The 18,762-nt window shown below is 40.8% G+C and overlaps 1 protein-coding gene across 3 annotated transcripts in view; it reads right to left on the reverse strand.

The window, feature by feature from the left end:
• The window catches only part of usp53a (ubiquitin specific peptidase 53a), a 29,123-nt gene extending 13,285 nt beyond the window's left edge, over positions 1-15,838 (reverse strand). For 2 of the 3 annotated variants that reach the window (XM_084561460.1, XM_084561458.1), the window contains exons 1-9: positions 15,432-15,838; positions 7,666-8,303; positions 6,732-6,824; positions 6,417-6,551; positions 5,075-5,185; positions 4,094-4,176; positions 3,770-3,854; positions 3,377-3,523; positions 1,981-2,130 (exon numbers count right to left, since the gene is read on the reverse strand). In XM_084561460.1, coding sequence (XP_084417586.1) covers positions 1,981-2,130; positions 3,377-3,523; positions 3,770-3,854; positions 4,094-4,176; positions 5,075-5,185; positions 6,417-6,551; positions 6,732-6,824; positions 7,666-7,809 — 948 coding nt within the window. In that variant the 5' untranslated portion in view covers positions 7,810-8,303; positions 15,432-15,838. The remainder of the gene's footprint in view (positions 1-1,980; positions 2,131-3,376; positions 3,524-3,769; positions 3,855-4,093; positions 4,177-5,074; positions 5,186-6,416; positions 6,552-6,731; positions 6,825-7,665; positions 8,304-15,431) is intronic. The other variant, XM_084561459.1, reaches the window with a different exon arrangement.
• Between the last annotated feature and the right edge of the window lie 2,924 nt (positions 15,839-18,762).

An 18,762-nucleotide genomic window follows, 5' to 3' on the forward strand; every position in this document is an offset into this window, starting at 1 on the left:
ATATTATATATATTATATCATTGAAGTTATCTAATAATAACAGCTACTTCTGTCATATTTACTGTGCACCTTTTCATTTATGAATGAATATGACACCGAGGCCAAATCAGACAATCAGATTATGCGTACGGTGCGTACGGTCTTGCCACAAAGGCGCCACAAAGGCAGGCCGCAGGCTAACAGATGCTTGCGTGCTCCTTAATTAAGCAAATGACAGGGGAAGAGGGGGGAAGGAGAAAGTAGGTGGGGAAGAGACAGAAAAATGAGGTAAAGAAGAACCAATCTACGGGAAATTAAGAGACAAAAATAAACGCGCCAAAGGAGAATACAGAGCGCCAAGAGAGTATGCACATTATATACAGGAGGGACTTCAAAGCACTTTGAATAGAGGGGAAAATGATATCATTTTGTTATTTTAGATGATTATTTTGGTTAATGAGGCACATTATTCTCATCTGTTAGGACCGAATTCTTTATAGCAATATTTCCACTATTATAGAGGATGTTCCTTATTTCTGAAATGATCAATGCTAATACAAATAGTGCTAATAGCGCTAATACAACAGTGAGGTCTCCATGCTTACATTAGCTGTCATTTACTACCGGTGCATTCATTTAGAAAGACATGTTCTAATTAGTGCAATGTGTCTGTTCTATTATCTTGTATCCATTACAAGAAAATGATGGGCCAGCCAATCACAGCTCCTAGCAAGTTATTGTGTTGTGTTTGCAAATCATTTTTTTATGCACTGAAAAAAAAAAACAGTGATTTGAACACTGCAGCAGTCATTTAGCGGCTGAGACTTGGGGAGTCACAGAAATGCTGGCAAATTTCGATCCAGGTATGGACTTGGCAGGCGCCGGGTACTGTAGCTCCTCCGTCTCAGCAGGGAGGGGTTGCACACACAGCACAAGCTGATGATGGATTGACATAGAGCCAGCCAGCTGCTGCGCCACAGTCCCCGCGACAATTGTGAGGATGTGCTCATGCTCGAATGTGCACATCACAGAAATAAAATCAAGCATTAAGGTAAAAGGAAAGAGGGATTCATGAGCTAGTGCACACACATCAACACGCTGCGAAAACACACATACAGAATACACACCAGTACACTGCCACTCAGCCTTCTCACTGACCCTTAAACTTTAACCAGTGAAGTGATCCATAAAAAGCCCTTTACAGGTTAAGCTACGCTTCACTACTGCAATCCTTTGTGAACACAGAGTTGGAGATTTGCAGCAAATGGGGCTGGGGGCTTGGCTGACTCTTCAGTGCCATAAAGGCACATCAACCCAGAGGCTCATGAAGTCTTAATCGATGCGAGCCTTATTGGACAATAAAGAGACGTAGTGATGGAGATAAGAGACTGAACACTGCTACTCTTTGCTGCTAGCTTGAAAAACAAACCATGTTTCTTTACTCCCAATTGAAAATTGGTAATGTGTACAAAAATGAAACATAATACAAAAAAATAAATCCTCTGGGAGCGCTTAAATGTTGTTCCATATTGTTTCAAAATACTCCATAACAAATCATGCAAAGCCTGCTAGCTTAGTGTGCTCTTTAACTCCACAGACACTGCAGTGAAAATAAAAGCTTTTCATGTGCATGTTGCACTACCTCTTATCATAATCACCACACTACTTCCATCCATTACAACTTATCTTTATATTTAAGTCATTAAATGTCAAATCTGTACAATCTAAAGCCAAATATAATGTCTTCACATTACTTGTTTTGACTGATGCACATCTAAATCCAAAACTGTAACTGCACTACTGTTACATTTTACAACTTGATAAAATAATGAAAAGCAGCAAATCCCTGCATTTCAGAAGAAGCTGAAATCAGTGACTCTTTGGCATTTAGCTTGATCAGTGACCCACACAATTAATATATAACCCAGACAGTTAGAATAGACTCAATTAAGTCAGTGATTAACTGACTAATGATTCTGGCACGGGCGCGCTCTTTCTCACCTCTTTCACGGTCGCATCATCAAAGAAGACCCATTTGGAGGATTTGGTATGGAAGGCAAAGGCACAGTAGTGGCGGCTGGAGTAGCAGATCATCCCCACGAGCTGCAGCTCTCCCTTTTTGGCATGCTCATCTGTTACCCTGTAGAAGAGCTGTGTCCACACACACACACAAGCAAGCACGCACATATAAATACATACACCAGCAATTTATCGACATTAGTGCTACACCAAGTGGGAAGGGGAGTGAGTAATGCTGATAGCTAGTGGAATCAGTTGCTCCATCTGTTTATAGATTAAGCTCAAAAGGGAATTAACCTGCATTGATTTGAAAATCAGTACAAATAACGGCTGGTTTGTATCACTGCAGTCACAGCAGGGCTTGACATCTTAGCTACGACGGAACTCGATAGTCTTAGCAACACAAGTCTGTGGTGTTAGTTTTTATTTTCTCCCACAAATAATACAGAGAAGTGAGCAGTCGCTGGTTTCTGCCTCTCATGTTTCTTGCACAGCCAGTTCTCTCAAACAATAGATTTCAGAGCAGACGAGGTGGTGGAGGGCTCCCTTCAACACCCAATAAAGTCACATGAAATGTTCCCCTATGAATAAAGGCCTTTGTGGCGCACTAGTGGGAGGGTGAGTCTGACAAATTCTTCTGATGCTTTGGAAACGCGCAAGAGGGAGGTGTCAAATAAACGGTTTAATACTTCAATAAAACAAAACTTTATGCATCGTGTGTACAGATTTTGGCTTGTAAAGCACATTTACACATATGCGGAAAGTCGCTACTGAGGAATATTTAGTGCCTCGTTTGCCATCATGTTTGATGTGAACATGGCTGAGAATTTATCAAAAAAACGTGCAGAGGAAGACACAATTTTGTGCAGGAAAAAGAGAGAACACACCCTCACATCTGTGCATATTTGTGATCAAGGAATGTGTTCATATAAATACAACAACAGAAGCAGTGTTGAACACCCCCTCATGTCTCAGTGATGTCTATTCAGCCCACATGTTCTCTTGTACAGGCATGCACACACACAGAGTCACACAGAGATGAGGGGAGGGGCTTTTCTGACAAGCTGACCAAGGCCAGCAGGGGCTTTTTGATCAGTGGCGTGGGCCAACTGGGCATTGGGCGTTGACTGCTTATGCAACGGCCCCGACTTACAGAGAAATAAATCCCCACTTTAGTTCCCGCATATGTTCAGTTGCACCAAAATAAACTGCCCCTAAAACAGCAGGAGAAGAAATACCCAGCGTGTAAATGAAACAAAATTCCACTCATTCCCACTCAAATTTAATCAGCTGTGGCTTTCGTTTTTAAAGTAGCAAGAAAGTTGATATAAAAATAAGATAAAATGATTAGATAAATTATTTGTAAAAGCGTGCTCACCGCAGAGAGACTGAGGTGAGGCCCTAGTGAGCGGATAACTTCCTCTGTTAGGTCAGACTGATCTGAGTCCCAAACAAAGCCAATGGTAACTATTTCTGGGGAGTTCATAAGGACCCGTCTGATCCTGATCCTCTGGCCACAGTTGCTCTGGAAAAAACAAGAAAAATATACAAGAAAGAGCACAATATTACACAAAATCAAGTAACTGCCAGACAGAAGAATTTCAAATTCAAAAAAATAACTTCCCAAACATCCCTCAGCAAATGTAGACAGCATTTTACGGCGCAAATCATAGTCAGTTTTGCTGATGAAAGGCTTTGCAGCACACTGGAGCACTTGTTGCAGCTATTTCACTCTTCCACATAAAGTTAATGCTTTCAAAAGGCCACTTACTGGACAGTTTCGAAGGTCCCCGACCGTACTTGCTGTTTGTAACAGATCCCCAAAAGATTCCTCTCTGCGCTGTTTTATCTGTTGACTGAGACAAAACAAACCCCCCAACCAAAAATAAAGACTGAAACTGTGAGCAGAAGCATAAAGAAAAAAAATGACCGGGACAAATTAAGATAAAGGTATGGCGAGAGAAAAATAAATCTGCTGCAGGGGAAATCGTCAAAAAAAAAAAAAAAAAGTCAAGTTATGACCTTGTGAAAATGCAAAGATTTATGCCAAAATAAATGAGTAAAGAGAAGCAAAGACAGTAAGTGTGTGGCTTACCAGAGTGCAGTGGTGGAGATATAATGCACCAGCTCTGTAAACGGCAGTGGGTCGGAGGACGCCCCACAGCTGCGGCACACAGACTGCAGAGGGGAGAGAGTCGGTGATCAAGAGGGCCACAAACAAAAGAAAAAAAGAGAGGATTTCAGCATGCAAACAACTGCCGATTATCTCATCCGTATATAATTTTCCAAACAAGTGAGAACTGAAAGTCCCAGTACAAAAAAACAAAAAAACAAAAACACATTGGTATAAATTGTGGCAACTTATACTGCAGTTGTGGGCTCTGCAGTATCCCTTGCAGCCATGTACTCAAATAATTGACATTATCAGACAATCCAATTTCATTTCTGAAGCTATCAAACTCTATCTGACAAGGACAATCCTCATTTAGGCCTTGATAATATTTGCCCAGACTGGTTGCCCTGAAGTTGAGGTGGAACAAAACACAACGATGGTGTCCCCAAGGGATTGAGTCCAAAGGCGTATTATCTGTTTGATTCAGAGATAGGACTGGTTTGGGGCACAGACAGAGCCAGTGATGGGCATCAGATCCTCAGGGCAGGGTGGTGTGTGTGTGTGTGTGTGTACTGTGATATGCTGTGCTTGAAGTTATGTGTACACCATCTGTGATTTATCTGCCACTGCTGCAGCACAGTGGAATCCGACCAGAAACACCCTCTATATTCCACTGGGGGAGACCCGGTATCAAAACGTGACGGATTGGATTTCTATTGTCTCAGACAGTGATGCATGTACCTGTCTATGTTAGTGTGTGCATGTGTGTTTGTGTGCTGCTGAATCCTGTCTATGTTAAGTTTGCCCACATTTCACTGTAGAGACGGCGGAAACACAAAAATTAAATGAACTCAAACACATAAGGGAAACCACAAAATGAATATTAATCTCTTCTTAAGATGCATTAACCTGAATTAACACACAACGTCTGAACTGGTAAATGGTTCTTAAACTCATACTGACCTGCTCATAAAGTGTCATAGCAAACTTCTGATGTGTGATGCAAGACTTCGAGGTGCAGGAATCCGTCTCCTCAGGCACAATATGCAGGTGGATCCTGTCCAATATGTTCTCCTGCGACAGAACGGAAGACATTTCATACATGGGACAAATAATTATTAAGGCTTTATGCCTTAAGATCAACTTTAGAAGTCGTGCAGTAAACCCAGCAACAGAATAAACACATTAAAAGAACAAGTTACGCTCCATTTTCCTTCCTGTTTCAACAGCACATTTGTGAGTTTATAAAATATTAAAGCTGCAAGGTGTGCCTGCAAAGGTTACAGGCTCAACTTCACAGCCTGTTAACCTGACACTGGCTAACTCCACACATAAATTCTCCACCAGCACACTGCTGCCAGTGCATTACATGTCGAATGCTCGAGGCCAAAGATCTGTGTGGGTTTAAGCATTAAGATTGCCCATAAAAGACAGAAACTTTGGCACGAAAGCTTCTGTCTTGGATATAAAAAAAAAATGACTGTTGAGTTTTTGTTTGAGGAAATGTTGCAGACAAAGAAGTGGCTTTCTCTGTATGCAACTTAAGTGGTAGGTTTACAAGTAAATTATTAGAGAGGCAAAGTGACATTATACATATATATGTATACACAGCACACTCGCATAGCCCCGACAGTCCTCTCAACTTGTGCTCCAGACATGTTGGATTCTCTCTTTTGTTTATCCATTACTGAGTAATTGGACTTCCTAAGCAGATAAACAATGATGGTAGGATAAAAGTCAGGACACATCTGTGCTGTTTGGGTATACACTTGCGATGCAGAAGTGATAAACATTGTGACAGGAAAATAAACTAAACCCGATGGATAAAATTAAACATGGCTTAAAATGAATTCGACAAGAACCGTTTCCTATTTGACAGAATGAGTCAAAGTAAAACTGGAACAAAAATTACGCAGGAGTTAGGGAAAAACAAGTTCTGGCCAAACAAGGCTGTTTTATGTGCCAAAAAGATTAGAAAACCTGGAACTGAAATGTAAAAATGATAAAGGACTTATAAAAAACATGGAATTGATGCGTCATAATATGGCAGCGCAAGATACAGAGTTTCAAACACCACTCTGGCACTTATATAACCTGTCATGATGATATTTAGCGCCAGTGTGGCAGGAGTTGATGGGAGGGGATAGGAGGGACAGAAGCTCTTTCGGTGACCTCGCCAAACAGTTTGTTGCAGCGCGTTACCCGAACTGTGTGGCAGGACAACACACAAACACGCACACAAGCCCTCCCTCTCCGTACGCTAGTCTCCCTCCCTCAGGACAGCCGAGTTGCCAGAGGAACTTACAAAGCACTCTGCGGCATCATCCATGAAGCCCAGCTGGAAGCGGTGCTCGTCCTTAAAGGTCTCTGCCAAGGCGTGACGCAGGTTGTCAGAGGGCAGGGCGCGCTCCCGACTGTGCTGGAACTGGGAGAAAATGCCCTGAAGACGAGAGCAAGAACTTGTTTGCACATGGACAATGGGATATTTACAAAAGCACTCGTCAGTCGGCGCTCAGTACACAGACCAGATATGTGACCCGACGAGTCACACGTCCGCGGTGATAAACAGGAAGTGTACGATTACATCTCAGCGTTACCTCTTATTAAATATGCAGCTTACCTTCAACGCACAAAAAATGCATGACTCTCCCAGACAGAAGTGTCCAGGTAGCTGCCTCAAACTGCGCCTGAAGATGTCCAGATGCCAAAGTACCTACAGATGAGATCAAGGAGGAGGTCAGCATGCTGCAAAACAGTCATAAGCATAAGATACCTAAGATTTCTTATTTCCATTTATTTTCAATTCAACATCCTTGGGTCTTTTGTTGTGCATGGCATTTAGACATTATGATGAAGTATCCCAAGGTCAAGAGAATGAGCGAGAGGAAAAACTTCCCTCACAGAGTCAAAGCCGAAGGTCAAATCAACTTCAAGAGGCTCATCGGCCGCTTCACACTCTGACTCACAGTCTGCCAGACTGACCTCACTGAGGGGTTGACTGCAATGATGTAATGATGAACTAACTCAGACGGTATCCCACCGGTCAGAAATCAACCTTCAAATCCATTTTAAGAAATGCTGGGAAGCCCTGGCAAAATTAGACAGTGACTAAACTTTCTACATAACTGATGGTTGTATTCCAAAGACGCTGAACATGTTGTGCGGTTCCTGGAAGCGCACGGCAGAATAAATAAAGCTTTAGTGCAGCTTAGCCTGTGCCAGAGCTTTCATTCAACTGAAACACCAACGGATACCTTTCCAAAAAAACATGCTCAAACAAGAGCAACTGGACTTGTAGGGTTTCTTGAAAATGTTTCGGCATTCGCCGTTAGCTTCTTTAGTTCTAAAGCCTGAAACTCGCATGAATGGGGTTTGTTAACGACCGGATACTTATCTGGAATGGAAGGAATCTCTTTTGACCCTTTTCCCTCCCAAATGAACATTTCTCTAACTACCCATTGTCGGCCAGAGTCTCCAGTCTCAAGGTGAACGGGGATGCAACTTTTTAGGGACCGATGTCAAAACTGTGTAGTAAAGTGATGAGACAGACCTACCTGCACAGCACTGTTGAGGAAGCAGCTGTTCTGGCCCGGCTCGTTCAGCAGTCCTTTGGTCGGGGCCAGAGACAGCATGCTCCCCGGCTGGTACGATTTCCCCAGATTGCCCCCCGGCTTCCTGAAGAACTTGACCCATGCCATTGGATAGTGAAGTCTGCCTTTAGACAGGTGGGATAGTCGGATGACAGGGCGGGTTGTCGCTGGGATCAGATCAGATGGCCTCTGCCGGAGAGACTCCCCAACAGTCTGAGGCTATGTTATTCCGTAAGCTGAAGGAGCTGCCCTGCTACACATGGGCTTTTAGTCCAGGTCTACAGCTCATGGAGAAGGCCCTTTTAGTTTGTCGATTCAAAGTCTTCCAAATTTAAAAAAAAAAAGAAAAAAAAAAATTCAAGACAAAAAAAATTATAATCCAAGGCTTAGTTCTGTCAAGACTTCGATAATTAATGGTGTGATACTTCGGATAAAGTGCATTTTGACCACTGCGGTACACGGCTCAGTCATCCTGTAGTGTCGCTGGTCATAGCTTGGTTCTGCACAGTCCACATGGTCCTAGTGCTCTTGAGGACATTTAGCTGCAGTCAATTGTCCCTTTCCGAAGTGCAACGTTTTATCTAGGCCGTCACAGGGCTCTGCTGGAAAAGGAGGGAATGAGATCAAATGAGGTCAAATGAGATTGTAGAGGCATTTACGGAGCTGATTATCACTTTTTGTTTTTCATCTCCTATCTCAGCTTTACTGTTTTATAGTACCTTATCGTGGCAGTTTCATTAAACGATCACGTGTATGCACAGAAAACAAACGCACGTGAGATCACTCTCCATCTCTGTGCTACCATATTAATGTCAAACTGGGCTTTTTAGACATGTCAACAAAGCTTATTCATTAACTTTTACAAACACCCTTTGCACTGAAGGCGTGTCCCTAACTTAAGTTGCACATTAACATTCACACAAATTGAATCCACTTCCTAAACAACACTGGCAGTAGCAGCCAACAGACAATAAACAAACAGTAAAAATATAACGCATTCAGACTTTGTTCACTTTAATCACTTCTCCAACAATAACTTCAACGGGACAATTAATCTGACCTAGTTTCATCTGATCAACGATGCTCAAACATAACTTTTTTCATTGCAATTGCATAGGTTGCAATTTTTAAGTATGAAAGATCCAATAGGAGCAGATAAAATCTACTGTTTTTCTTATTATCCATGTACCTAAAGTCAAACAGAACCTGAGTGTACAGTTGTAGCTCCAGATAAACTCATTTTTGGAGAGCTATTTGCAGCCTCAGATTTTTTAAATCCTGTGTAATATACTGTTTCTTTTGTGTCTTGTCTTATAACTTTGTCAGGCACTGTCACGCTTTTAAAATCTCAAAAAAAAAAACTGGCTTGACCTATTTTCAGCAAACCACTGAAGATATTGTTCAATTTACGAACCTTGCAGTTTCAACAACGCTGTGAGCGACACCAACAAAATCTGCAGTGAATGCGCATAGTGCATTTACAAAAGCAGAGCTGAAAAGATTACTTTAAAAGGTTTGACGGATGAATATGTTTGTGCTGAGTGAGGCAGTGGAAGCTGTGCCTAGGTTATTACATTAGTATATGGCTCAAGAGGTCTGTACAGTCACAACCAATAAGTTTTGATATGCTTATTGGGAACTTCATAAGTTACTATTGGTAACAAACATTGTCTTAAATCATAGACAAAAAGAAAATTTTTCAACTCCAGCAAATAAGAGTACAAAAAAGCAAAAATGTGCAGTAGTGATTCATCCTCTTTTAGAGCCAAACATCTAAAAAAAATAAATAAAAAAAGCCTCGAACAATAAACCTCAAACATTTTGTTATTCAAAGTGAGCACAAAAAAAAAAAAAAGAAAGAAAAATACTGCCCTACTTAGCACAAACAATGAAACTTCCCTCTTGTGACAGTCTCCAGAGCCAAACAAAGTTTCAGCCAAAACCTGTTGAGCAGCACCGACACCCTGGCATTTCAGGAATCCTCCATGGACGACGATGTTGCAACAATGCAAGTTACTTTACAGCAGGTTAATGGAGCAACCTGGAGTTCAGTATTTACACTGTGGCGTTTCCAGTCGTCTTGATTTTGACAATACAAGCCAACGTCTCTGCCTCTGTGCTTTGCAACTGGCCTCCATAGCAACAGCATTCCAAAGCAATCACTTAAGCTCAGAGTTGCTTAAGAGCTGCTGTTTTCGGATTAGTTTCAGGGCTGCAGTGGCAAGTGGAAAAATGTATGATCCCACCTATACAGCTCACCTTTACCAATGGCATCAAGTGTCCAGTTGGCACGTTGTTATAATCTGTGCGTCACATCGTAAGACGTCTCCAGGCAAATGCATGGACATCAACTTTGCCACAGTGTCATGAAATAGAAAAACTAATTAAACTAGTCTGGTGCGAGGCCTGAATAAATTACTTCAATCCATCATTCTTATATTCTAAAACCAACATGACTCTTATAATTGCAGGCTGTCAATCACTTTGTCAGCCAATCGCTGCAGATTAAATTAAAAGTTGAACCAATAATTTATTCTTTTATAGGATAGCACAAAACAACACCACAGAGTATACTCACAGCTATAATGACCTACCAGCAAGTTAAAAACAAAGCCACTCATCCTCATGTCCACATTATTCAATGTCAAACTGATGGCATGGAGAATGAAGCCAACACATGTTTGGTATTGTGACACTGCTGACAACAGCAAGAGTTAGTACAGCTCGGCCTTTCTGGTACTACACATTTTATTGCATTACAGCGATCCATTTGAAAAACTGCCAACCTCAGTTATGTTAAACCATCCTTTTGTCTGAGCACAAATGGCACTTGCTGACTGCTATTCAGAGATGACTTTATTATGCTCCCATTGCTTTATGGTGAAGAGAGTAAATTTTACACACAGAAATAATATAGTGCCATTACTTAACGATAAAAAAACACAACTTTCCCTATCATTAGTTTATTATTGCGTACAGTAAGTACTTTACGGAGGAAGACTCAGCAACTATTTCTCCACATTCGTCTTATTCCCCATTAAAGAGAGAGCAAAAAAACAACAACAAAAACATTTTAGGCCCATCAGATTAAGCGTGACACCTTTCATTTGACGTCACATGAGAACATGTAGTGTCTGCACTACGGGACACGTGCACATTTTTAGACATGAACTGGCTGAGTTACAATCCAGAAAGGTTAAAGTGGCACATAGTGTGGCTAACCTGGGATACAGATAAAAGGGCGAAGTGTTGGAAAGAATGATGCGCACATCGTCTGCACGGCTCACATGCTTAATGCACGATTTCATTAAATAACAGAATAAAATTAAAAAAACAGATCCCAAAATCATTTTCAGCTGAATGCAGCCGTGTGAACTATCCGCTCCCTTGTTTATAAACCTTAGGTGGAGAAAATGACTCAGCTGGCTGGTGGTAATATTGTCCAGACGCCAGGTTTACATCATAATCATAATGTAATCCAAAACGACTGCTGACACCCTTCTGTTTCAAGACTTAGCGATGAGTGACAACATTTTGTTCTGACAGATTTTTCTTTTGTCAGGCTGATCCTCACAAGTTGTCCATATAGAGTTTTTCTTCATTTCTTCATAAAGACTTCTGGCTTCATGTCATGATGTAACCATAATGAGCTCACAGTGATTGGACACCCATTTCTTTGTTCAGCACCAGATTGGTCTTGGCCTGCCTTGCAAACAAAGTCACATACTCAAGTTCCCTTTATTTGCCTTCAATAACCCTAACACTCGTGATCCTCGTGATATAATGGATCAGATGTGTGTTTTATCTCAAGTACGAGCTCACACACTGATGAAGCAGAGTTACAGCTACAGCCAAACGTAATATTCAATGAAAAAACATATACAAAACCTAAGCAAACTATTAAAATTCCCTTCCCTATCATATAATAGGCACAATATAAAAATGTGGGAAAATATGGCATATGACTTAACATGCAACAAATATGTATCAATGTTACTCGACTGCATCCCAACATCAAAGGGCCACGTTGTGTCTCTTTTGGTGGGAACATTACGGGACGTTGTTTTGGAAAAAAACGGCGAGAGACACATTTGTCTGAACTGACCCATGAACTATACACATTTGGTCATTAAATTAATTATTCACTATGCGGTATTGAAAAAAACTAAGCGTTACTTTATAATCTCTAAGACAAACAGAGACTTTCTGGACTTAAAATGACCTTTTAAATCAATCATATGAGTGATTGCTAGCTTTCAAAACTTGGTAATGGTTGTGTTTATTCCATGATAGATGGCGATAGACAGATGGTTTTTCCAATAAACAGCCAAAACGCATTCAAGAACAACTTCCAAGACCGGTCTAATGTGCCATCTTGCACATCCGGTAAATATTAAGAATTCTTCGCAACTGATTGATGAGGAGGGTTTTTATTTGTATATAATGCATGGATATTTAAATATACAATTCTGTACCAAAGCAATCCAGTTACTGGCTTACCAACACACTAAAATTAAATCGTAAAAACATCTGTCTTTAAACTGACAAAAATACATCAAAAAACAAAAACTGTGCTGCAATGTAGAAATGTTCAATTACTACTAGTATTCAGTTACAAAAATTTTAATAAAAACATCTTAATGCTGATGTCTGAAGCTTTCATTGTAACTGCTGAACCCTGGTTGGTTGTGTAATTATGTATACGTAAAGAACAACAACTATGCAACAAACACACTCTTGCTGATTTTTGAAAGCAGAGCTTGAAATGTTTCTAAGCAGAAGCTAAACAAAAAGAAATAATTTTGCTTTTTCGCTCAAGAGCACAACTGCAGGACGTCCGGTCTTCCTTTGTAAACAAAGGCTTGCTCAGACCTGTCAAGCAGTCCGGGATCGACTCCCTCTTTTCCCTTGTCACGGGGAAAATGCTAAGGCTAGCACCTTGAAGCACTCAGCCAAAAAGCACCTAGTGCATCAGCAGCTTTGACAAGCCTGGGGAATCTGTGAAATCTAGACAAATTTAGTGTGAAGGCACGGAGACTATCATGCTATAATTCATCAATTAGTGATCTGTTGATGGATAGCCTCATTAGGAGTGATTCAATTGATCCCCTTTATATGGTAATGCCAGGAGCCGCTGATGAATCAATCTGTGGTAAATTAAGTCACACTTGTTCAATGACTTTAAAATAGAAACACACCATGGGAACAGAAGAAATAGAGAAGACTCACATCGTGTACACAAAAAGGTTTTTTGTTGGAACAATTTAGCTTCAGGTTCACATCCTTATAATGAAAACTGATTATTCTCTCGACATCACAGTTTTTCTAAAGCCCCAAATGCCACTTGCACATGAAGCCTTTAAATTAATTCTTAATCCACGCTCTCTGGGATACAACTCATAAGGCTCGCCACATAGCGTGGGACAGCTTTCAGGCTCTCTGCTGAGGCCTCTTTTTCTCAATGCAGATCAATATATCTTTCCATCAAGCTGCTGCATTATACACCTACATGACAGTTGACAGAAGTACCTCTCATCACTCTCGAACTGTGACTCTGTTGACGAATGGCTTTTCGTATTGGAGATCACACTGAAAAGAAAACAGTTTTGTGCACGTCCTCCCTCTCTCTGTTATGCTTTATAACATCTTTTTCAGACACACTGAGTCCTGCTTTTTTCCAGGTGTAAAAATATAAATCATCTGTAGTTCACCTGTTTCGCACCTAAACTTAAGCAGCCCACACATACATTTCCTTTATTTTAACCACACACAGATGGCATGTAAAGTAGTTGCTAGAGCAACAAAGAACACAGAGCAATTTTGAGTTTTATGTTAAGCGAATTCTTTGAGAAAACAACTATTTTAAAGGTGTGATTCATTGTCCACATCTGAAAATAAATTGGCTAATGGTATGCTTACGTTTGGAGGGAAAAAAGAGCAAAAAAGTACCCTAATGAATGTAAGAAAAACTGCTGAGCAAGGTAACAGATTGTATTGTGTTGGTGGTTATAAATTGCAGGTTCTAAGGCAATATTTCTTCTGCAAGATGCATCTACAGTCTGAGCTTTGCACCACTGAATTTAAAATAATTCTATATTATATATAATTCTATATATTAAAGAAAAAACACAGAGATCATATACAAGGGAACAATTACTGACTGATTTCACAAACAGTCTCACAAGTTTCTAATTCAGGCTCCACTGTCAATATTTTAATTTTCCTGATCCTTAGACACAGCTTTCCCGCAATACTCCCATCAGTCTGTTTAGTTTAATTAAGAGTTGCGGCGGGGCAAACACTCAAAACCTCGGATATTTACAAAAGCCTGCACACAAGCAGCCACTGCATGCACAGGAAGGAACAACAAAACGTGGCCCCGCATGCTAAAACACTGAACTAACAGCGTAACTTGTGTGTAAAAAAAAAAAAAATTCCCTACGGACTGTTTAAAGCTTCGGGCAACAATGCGGCGGTCGTTTCCTGTGTGGGCTTCCTGCTTTCCAGCACACGGTCGCCGTGCTCAACCCTGTGAATCTGAACAGGTCACCCACACCACGCTGAGTCACCCATTATTTCTCAACTGCATCCAGAAGAGGAAAAGGCAGAACAAAAGCCAGGATCCTACGCTGAATAGAATCTGATGGAAATACAACATCCTCCTCCTTGCTCTTGTAATTGCTTCCTTAATGTCCCCTCACTTGACAACAGCTTGCCAATAAGTGTGATGATGACCGACAACCCGGCTCTTATTTTTCAATTAATCCGGTTTGAATGGAGGCCGGTGCAGACATAGCTCAATAAGCAAACAACACCTCCTAAGAGTACACCAGGTGCTCTTGCTCAACATGCTTGACACAAGCCCTTGTTTCAAACTGGTTCTTCAGCATGCCTCCATAGTTGATTCACTATTTTGGCCCTTAAGGAAATGTTCCATCAACATAAAGGATGAGTGTGCAGGATGATCTCACTGCTTCATCATCGTTACTGCGCTTACTGCTTCCCCCCAGGAGGTCTTATTACTGGGAATGAACTTAAGTGGGAAGAAACCAGTTCACTGCAGGGTGAGGTCCTGCCTCTGAATAAGCTCCCACGGAGTACTGAGTGTTTCTGTCCCGATGTAAGAACAACTAGGGTGTGCACAAATTGCGCAACATGAAACCTCACAGCCAACAACAAAAACATAACAGTTCACTTGGCAGTCAGCTTGGTTTGGCCATAACTACAATTACAAGCAAGAAAAAAGCTTGTATTTTTTATATATATATATATATATATAAAACTTTAATACTTATATAAATACGCATTCCAATAGAATAAAAAATATAATGAAAATAAAAGCGAATGAGTGAATGAAAATGAGTCGTCACTCCAAGCTTATTATGCTAGCTACATATTTTAATATTTAATATTAGCTAGCTAGCTGTGGACGACAACAACAACAACAACAACAACGCGACGACAGACGACTTTTAAAAGGAAACACCAACCACAAGTTAGATAAAACGCACTGCCAGTGCCATAAACCAACTCTTCTGAGGCTTCACCCATTTTTAAAGCACGTTTTACAACTTGACAAGTGTGCTAACCGAAGCTAACGCTTGGCCTACCTGGCTTCCGACTTACCTGAGTTCCAGGTACGGCTATACATTTCCGCCCCACGTACGGCTGCAAAAACAACAACTAAGAAAGTTTCAGGAACTACACAAGTTAAGTAAAGAGACACTCACCTCCGAGGGAGTAATAAAATAAAATAAAAAGTGTGGTAATATCCTTTAGTGTGGAGTGTAATTTTTCTTTTTTTGGTTGAGTTTCGAGTGACAGGAGCCGAAGGAGTCGCCGGTGTCAAATTTGTTTCAAAGGGAGAAAGTAAACGCCACACAGACAACAAAGTGTTGTCTCAAGCCGCTTAAACTTCTCTCTATCTCTCTGGCTTTTCCGGAGGATTTCTTTTCTCGGGAGGGGGGGAAAAAAATGTCCACTTCTCTCAGCAGCCGCCTCCGTCCACTTTGCGATACGGTCCGGTTTTATTTGAGAGGCGTGCGTTTCTGCTGCAGTTCGCTGGTGCGCGGCGGTAGTGAGCAATGGTCGCTCGGTCGACTTCGCCACCTGAAATACTGGATTAGAGATGTTTTCAGGGCTGAGATGTCAAACCCCGCCTCTTCAACACTGTATTTACTGCAGTCTGCCATGCTACTGTACACCGCTGCCACAGCCACAGCGCACACACACACACAGGCTCGGACACACTCTTAATATTTGCAGAGCGCCAACTCTGCTGGCAGGCTCGTTAATGTTGCTTTATGGTGCCGGGATTTGCAGTTTGCGGCACACAACAATGCGGAGTCTGGTTTACAACTCTTCCTACTGCAAAAACTGCATCACATGCATGCTTGACATTTAGTTTACAGCTGTTGTTTCACACCACTTTGTCTGCAAACGGGGATATCACAACTCCCAATAGAATATCTGCATGCATGCATAAATGTTTTGCAGCGGCCGCCAGTGATGCTTCCAGGGCTGTGGAGCGTTTTCCTGCAGGCTTACACCCCAACAATAGTGACAGTCCTTACACTGATGATCATGAACAGTGGGAGAAAGTCATGTAAGGCTGGTGTTACCCAAACACCATCTGCCTGATCCTGTTATATAAAGAAAGCATTTGAAAGGAGTGTAGCTACAATTAAAGCCGCTCTCCCCTCCTTTTCAACCAAGAGACTACGAAGTGTGCTGCCTCTGACATGTTTCATGACTCAGGATGAACGCATTTTAATTTGGAATAACTGTTTAAATTAAAACAAAATCTTTGAATTGCCTCCAAAGCAAAGAGAAGACATTTGTCGTAAAGGTAATAACTTTTTAACACGTGCCATGGCCGGAGGGGGAATGTAACTATGTGCATTTACTCATGTAATGTGCAATGTTTGATGTACTGTGCTTAAATATTTACATGGTATGCTAAGTAATAGTTTCTCTCCACTCTTCTGGAGAAAACTATTGCACCACTACATTTATGTTAAAGCTGCTGTTTCCAGTTTACAGATTAATAATCTAAAACATTAGTCAACTAATCAATAACGTAGTACAATTATTGATAAAGCTGCTCAACAGTTTATAGTGTAATTAAGTTAGGCAGCTGCAACATTAGAGTAACATTACAGAATAATTATAATCCAGTAGCATTGATTTTGGTAGCAAACATTCATATTTTACTAGGATATTGAATGCAAATCTTGTTAATAGGATATTTTTAGTCTGTAATATTGCAACTTTTTAGCAGTAGAAGATCTATGCCTTATTGCCTCTTTCATAAAAAAAAACCACAATATATTTTTGTATATTGAAGCCAAAAGTCAACGTTATTTAGAAACCGTGGCCTTCATTTAACTAATTTAAACTAGAATAAATATTCTAAGAAAATAACTTTACATACAGTCATGAAACTTTTAAATTCAATGTGAATCCTCCATTAGATTGTGATTGATTAGACTATCAGATTGTAAATAAGTACCCTATATCACTTATCTCAGCCAGGGCTTGTCCTACAAGGTTTGTGTTTTTGAAAAAAAAAAACATATCTCGAAAACATTAGTCACTCAGTAAAGCGGAGGAAACTACATGTAATGACGGAGTGTGCACTCAATGGTCACAATGTATCAGCGTGGTCCAGCCTTTCCCCAGGAAGTACTTGAAAGGGCCCATAGAGAAGACAATGCCATTTCCCTCTGTACACATTTCCTCGAGGGACAGATAATGCTTCCTCTAGAAATATAAAAAAGTTCAAGAGTGTAATAATAATCTGTTTGAGTGATGCAAGCTGTAATGATCTTTGTGTCAAAGTACTGAACTTAGCACATAGGTTCATGACCATGGCTCTATGGGAAAGTGCTGTATATTTAATTAAACTATATTCTGTCGTGTTTATTCTATGGGAAATAGAAAAACTTTTTTGCAATCTCTGGAGGGTTAAAGATTTTTCTGAGATTTTTTTCTACAGGATTTACAGTGTATTTTGTTATCACTGTGTTGCTCAGAGCTCTGCTAGATTCACATCATGGTGTTGGACATTCCCGCTCTGGGTATAGCCCCCCTTGCTTTGAAGTGGTGCCACTGAATATGTTGTACTCCCTATAAATTATGGATCAGACGGCTCAAAGAGATGAGGTCTTTAACAAGTTTCGCAAACTTTTCTGACCTCGGTGGACAGCCTGCAATCCAGCTGCTGAATCTAGCAATTTGTGCCCTGTCAGCATTGTTGCCTCACTTTGAGCCAAAAGTCTAAAAGTGACTGTATCATTGCACTGACACGTCACCGCCCTGTTGGAATGCACTTTGAGAGGCTTCTGCAGAATAGTGGCTCAGTTGTTTTCAGATTGCTCTTTGCCTTTGATATGTCTGCTTGTAGTGACTGTACTTTACTCATATTGACGGTTTTACATATTTGGAAAGTATCACTTAGATTCTCTGTTACAACATCAAACAGTTGTGGATCTCTTAACAGCCCACAGATCTTATGCATGTCTGTGGAGGGCGTTTTAATTCAAGATTAATTATCAACACTTTGCCAGCTCTGCAAGGAGACAGTGCACACAGGAAGTATCCCACGGAGAGCTGGTGTCTCTGCCCTGACTCCTCACCTTGAGAAAGCCCCAGTGAACTGCAAGAGATTTGCTGAACACACTGAATAAACACAGCTCAAATGACAAAACTTTGTCCTTTCCTTGCCTGTGCTGCTGTTATGGGAATTTTACCAGCATGCACACTAACAACACAAAACTAGTATAATCTGCTTTGTGGATTTAGGTTTACTTGTTTTACTGAGCTCTCAAATCAAAGTTTCCTGAGCAAGTTAACTCATGTTTCAGCAGTCTATAGATTCATTGATGATTTAATTGGGTCACTGGGCAGCAAAGTTCCATTTCACCTCAAATGTGCTGTGCTATCTGATGTGGGATATTTTTAGCACTGCTGTCTGGCTTTTCAATCCATATTTACAGTACTCCATGTCCACAGTAGGAAAGTTATTTCTCACAAAATAAAAGCCAAAATGTGGAAAGTAAC

The sequence above is a fragment of the Chelon labrosus genome (genome assembly GCF_963514085.1).
Source record: "Chelon labrosus genome assembly, chromosome: 1".
NCBI lineage: Eukaryota > Metazoa > Chordata > Actinopteri > Mugiliformes > Mugilidae > Chelon > Chelon labrosus.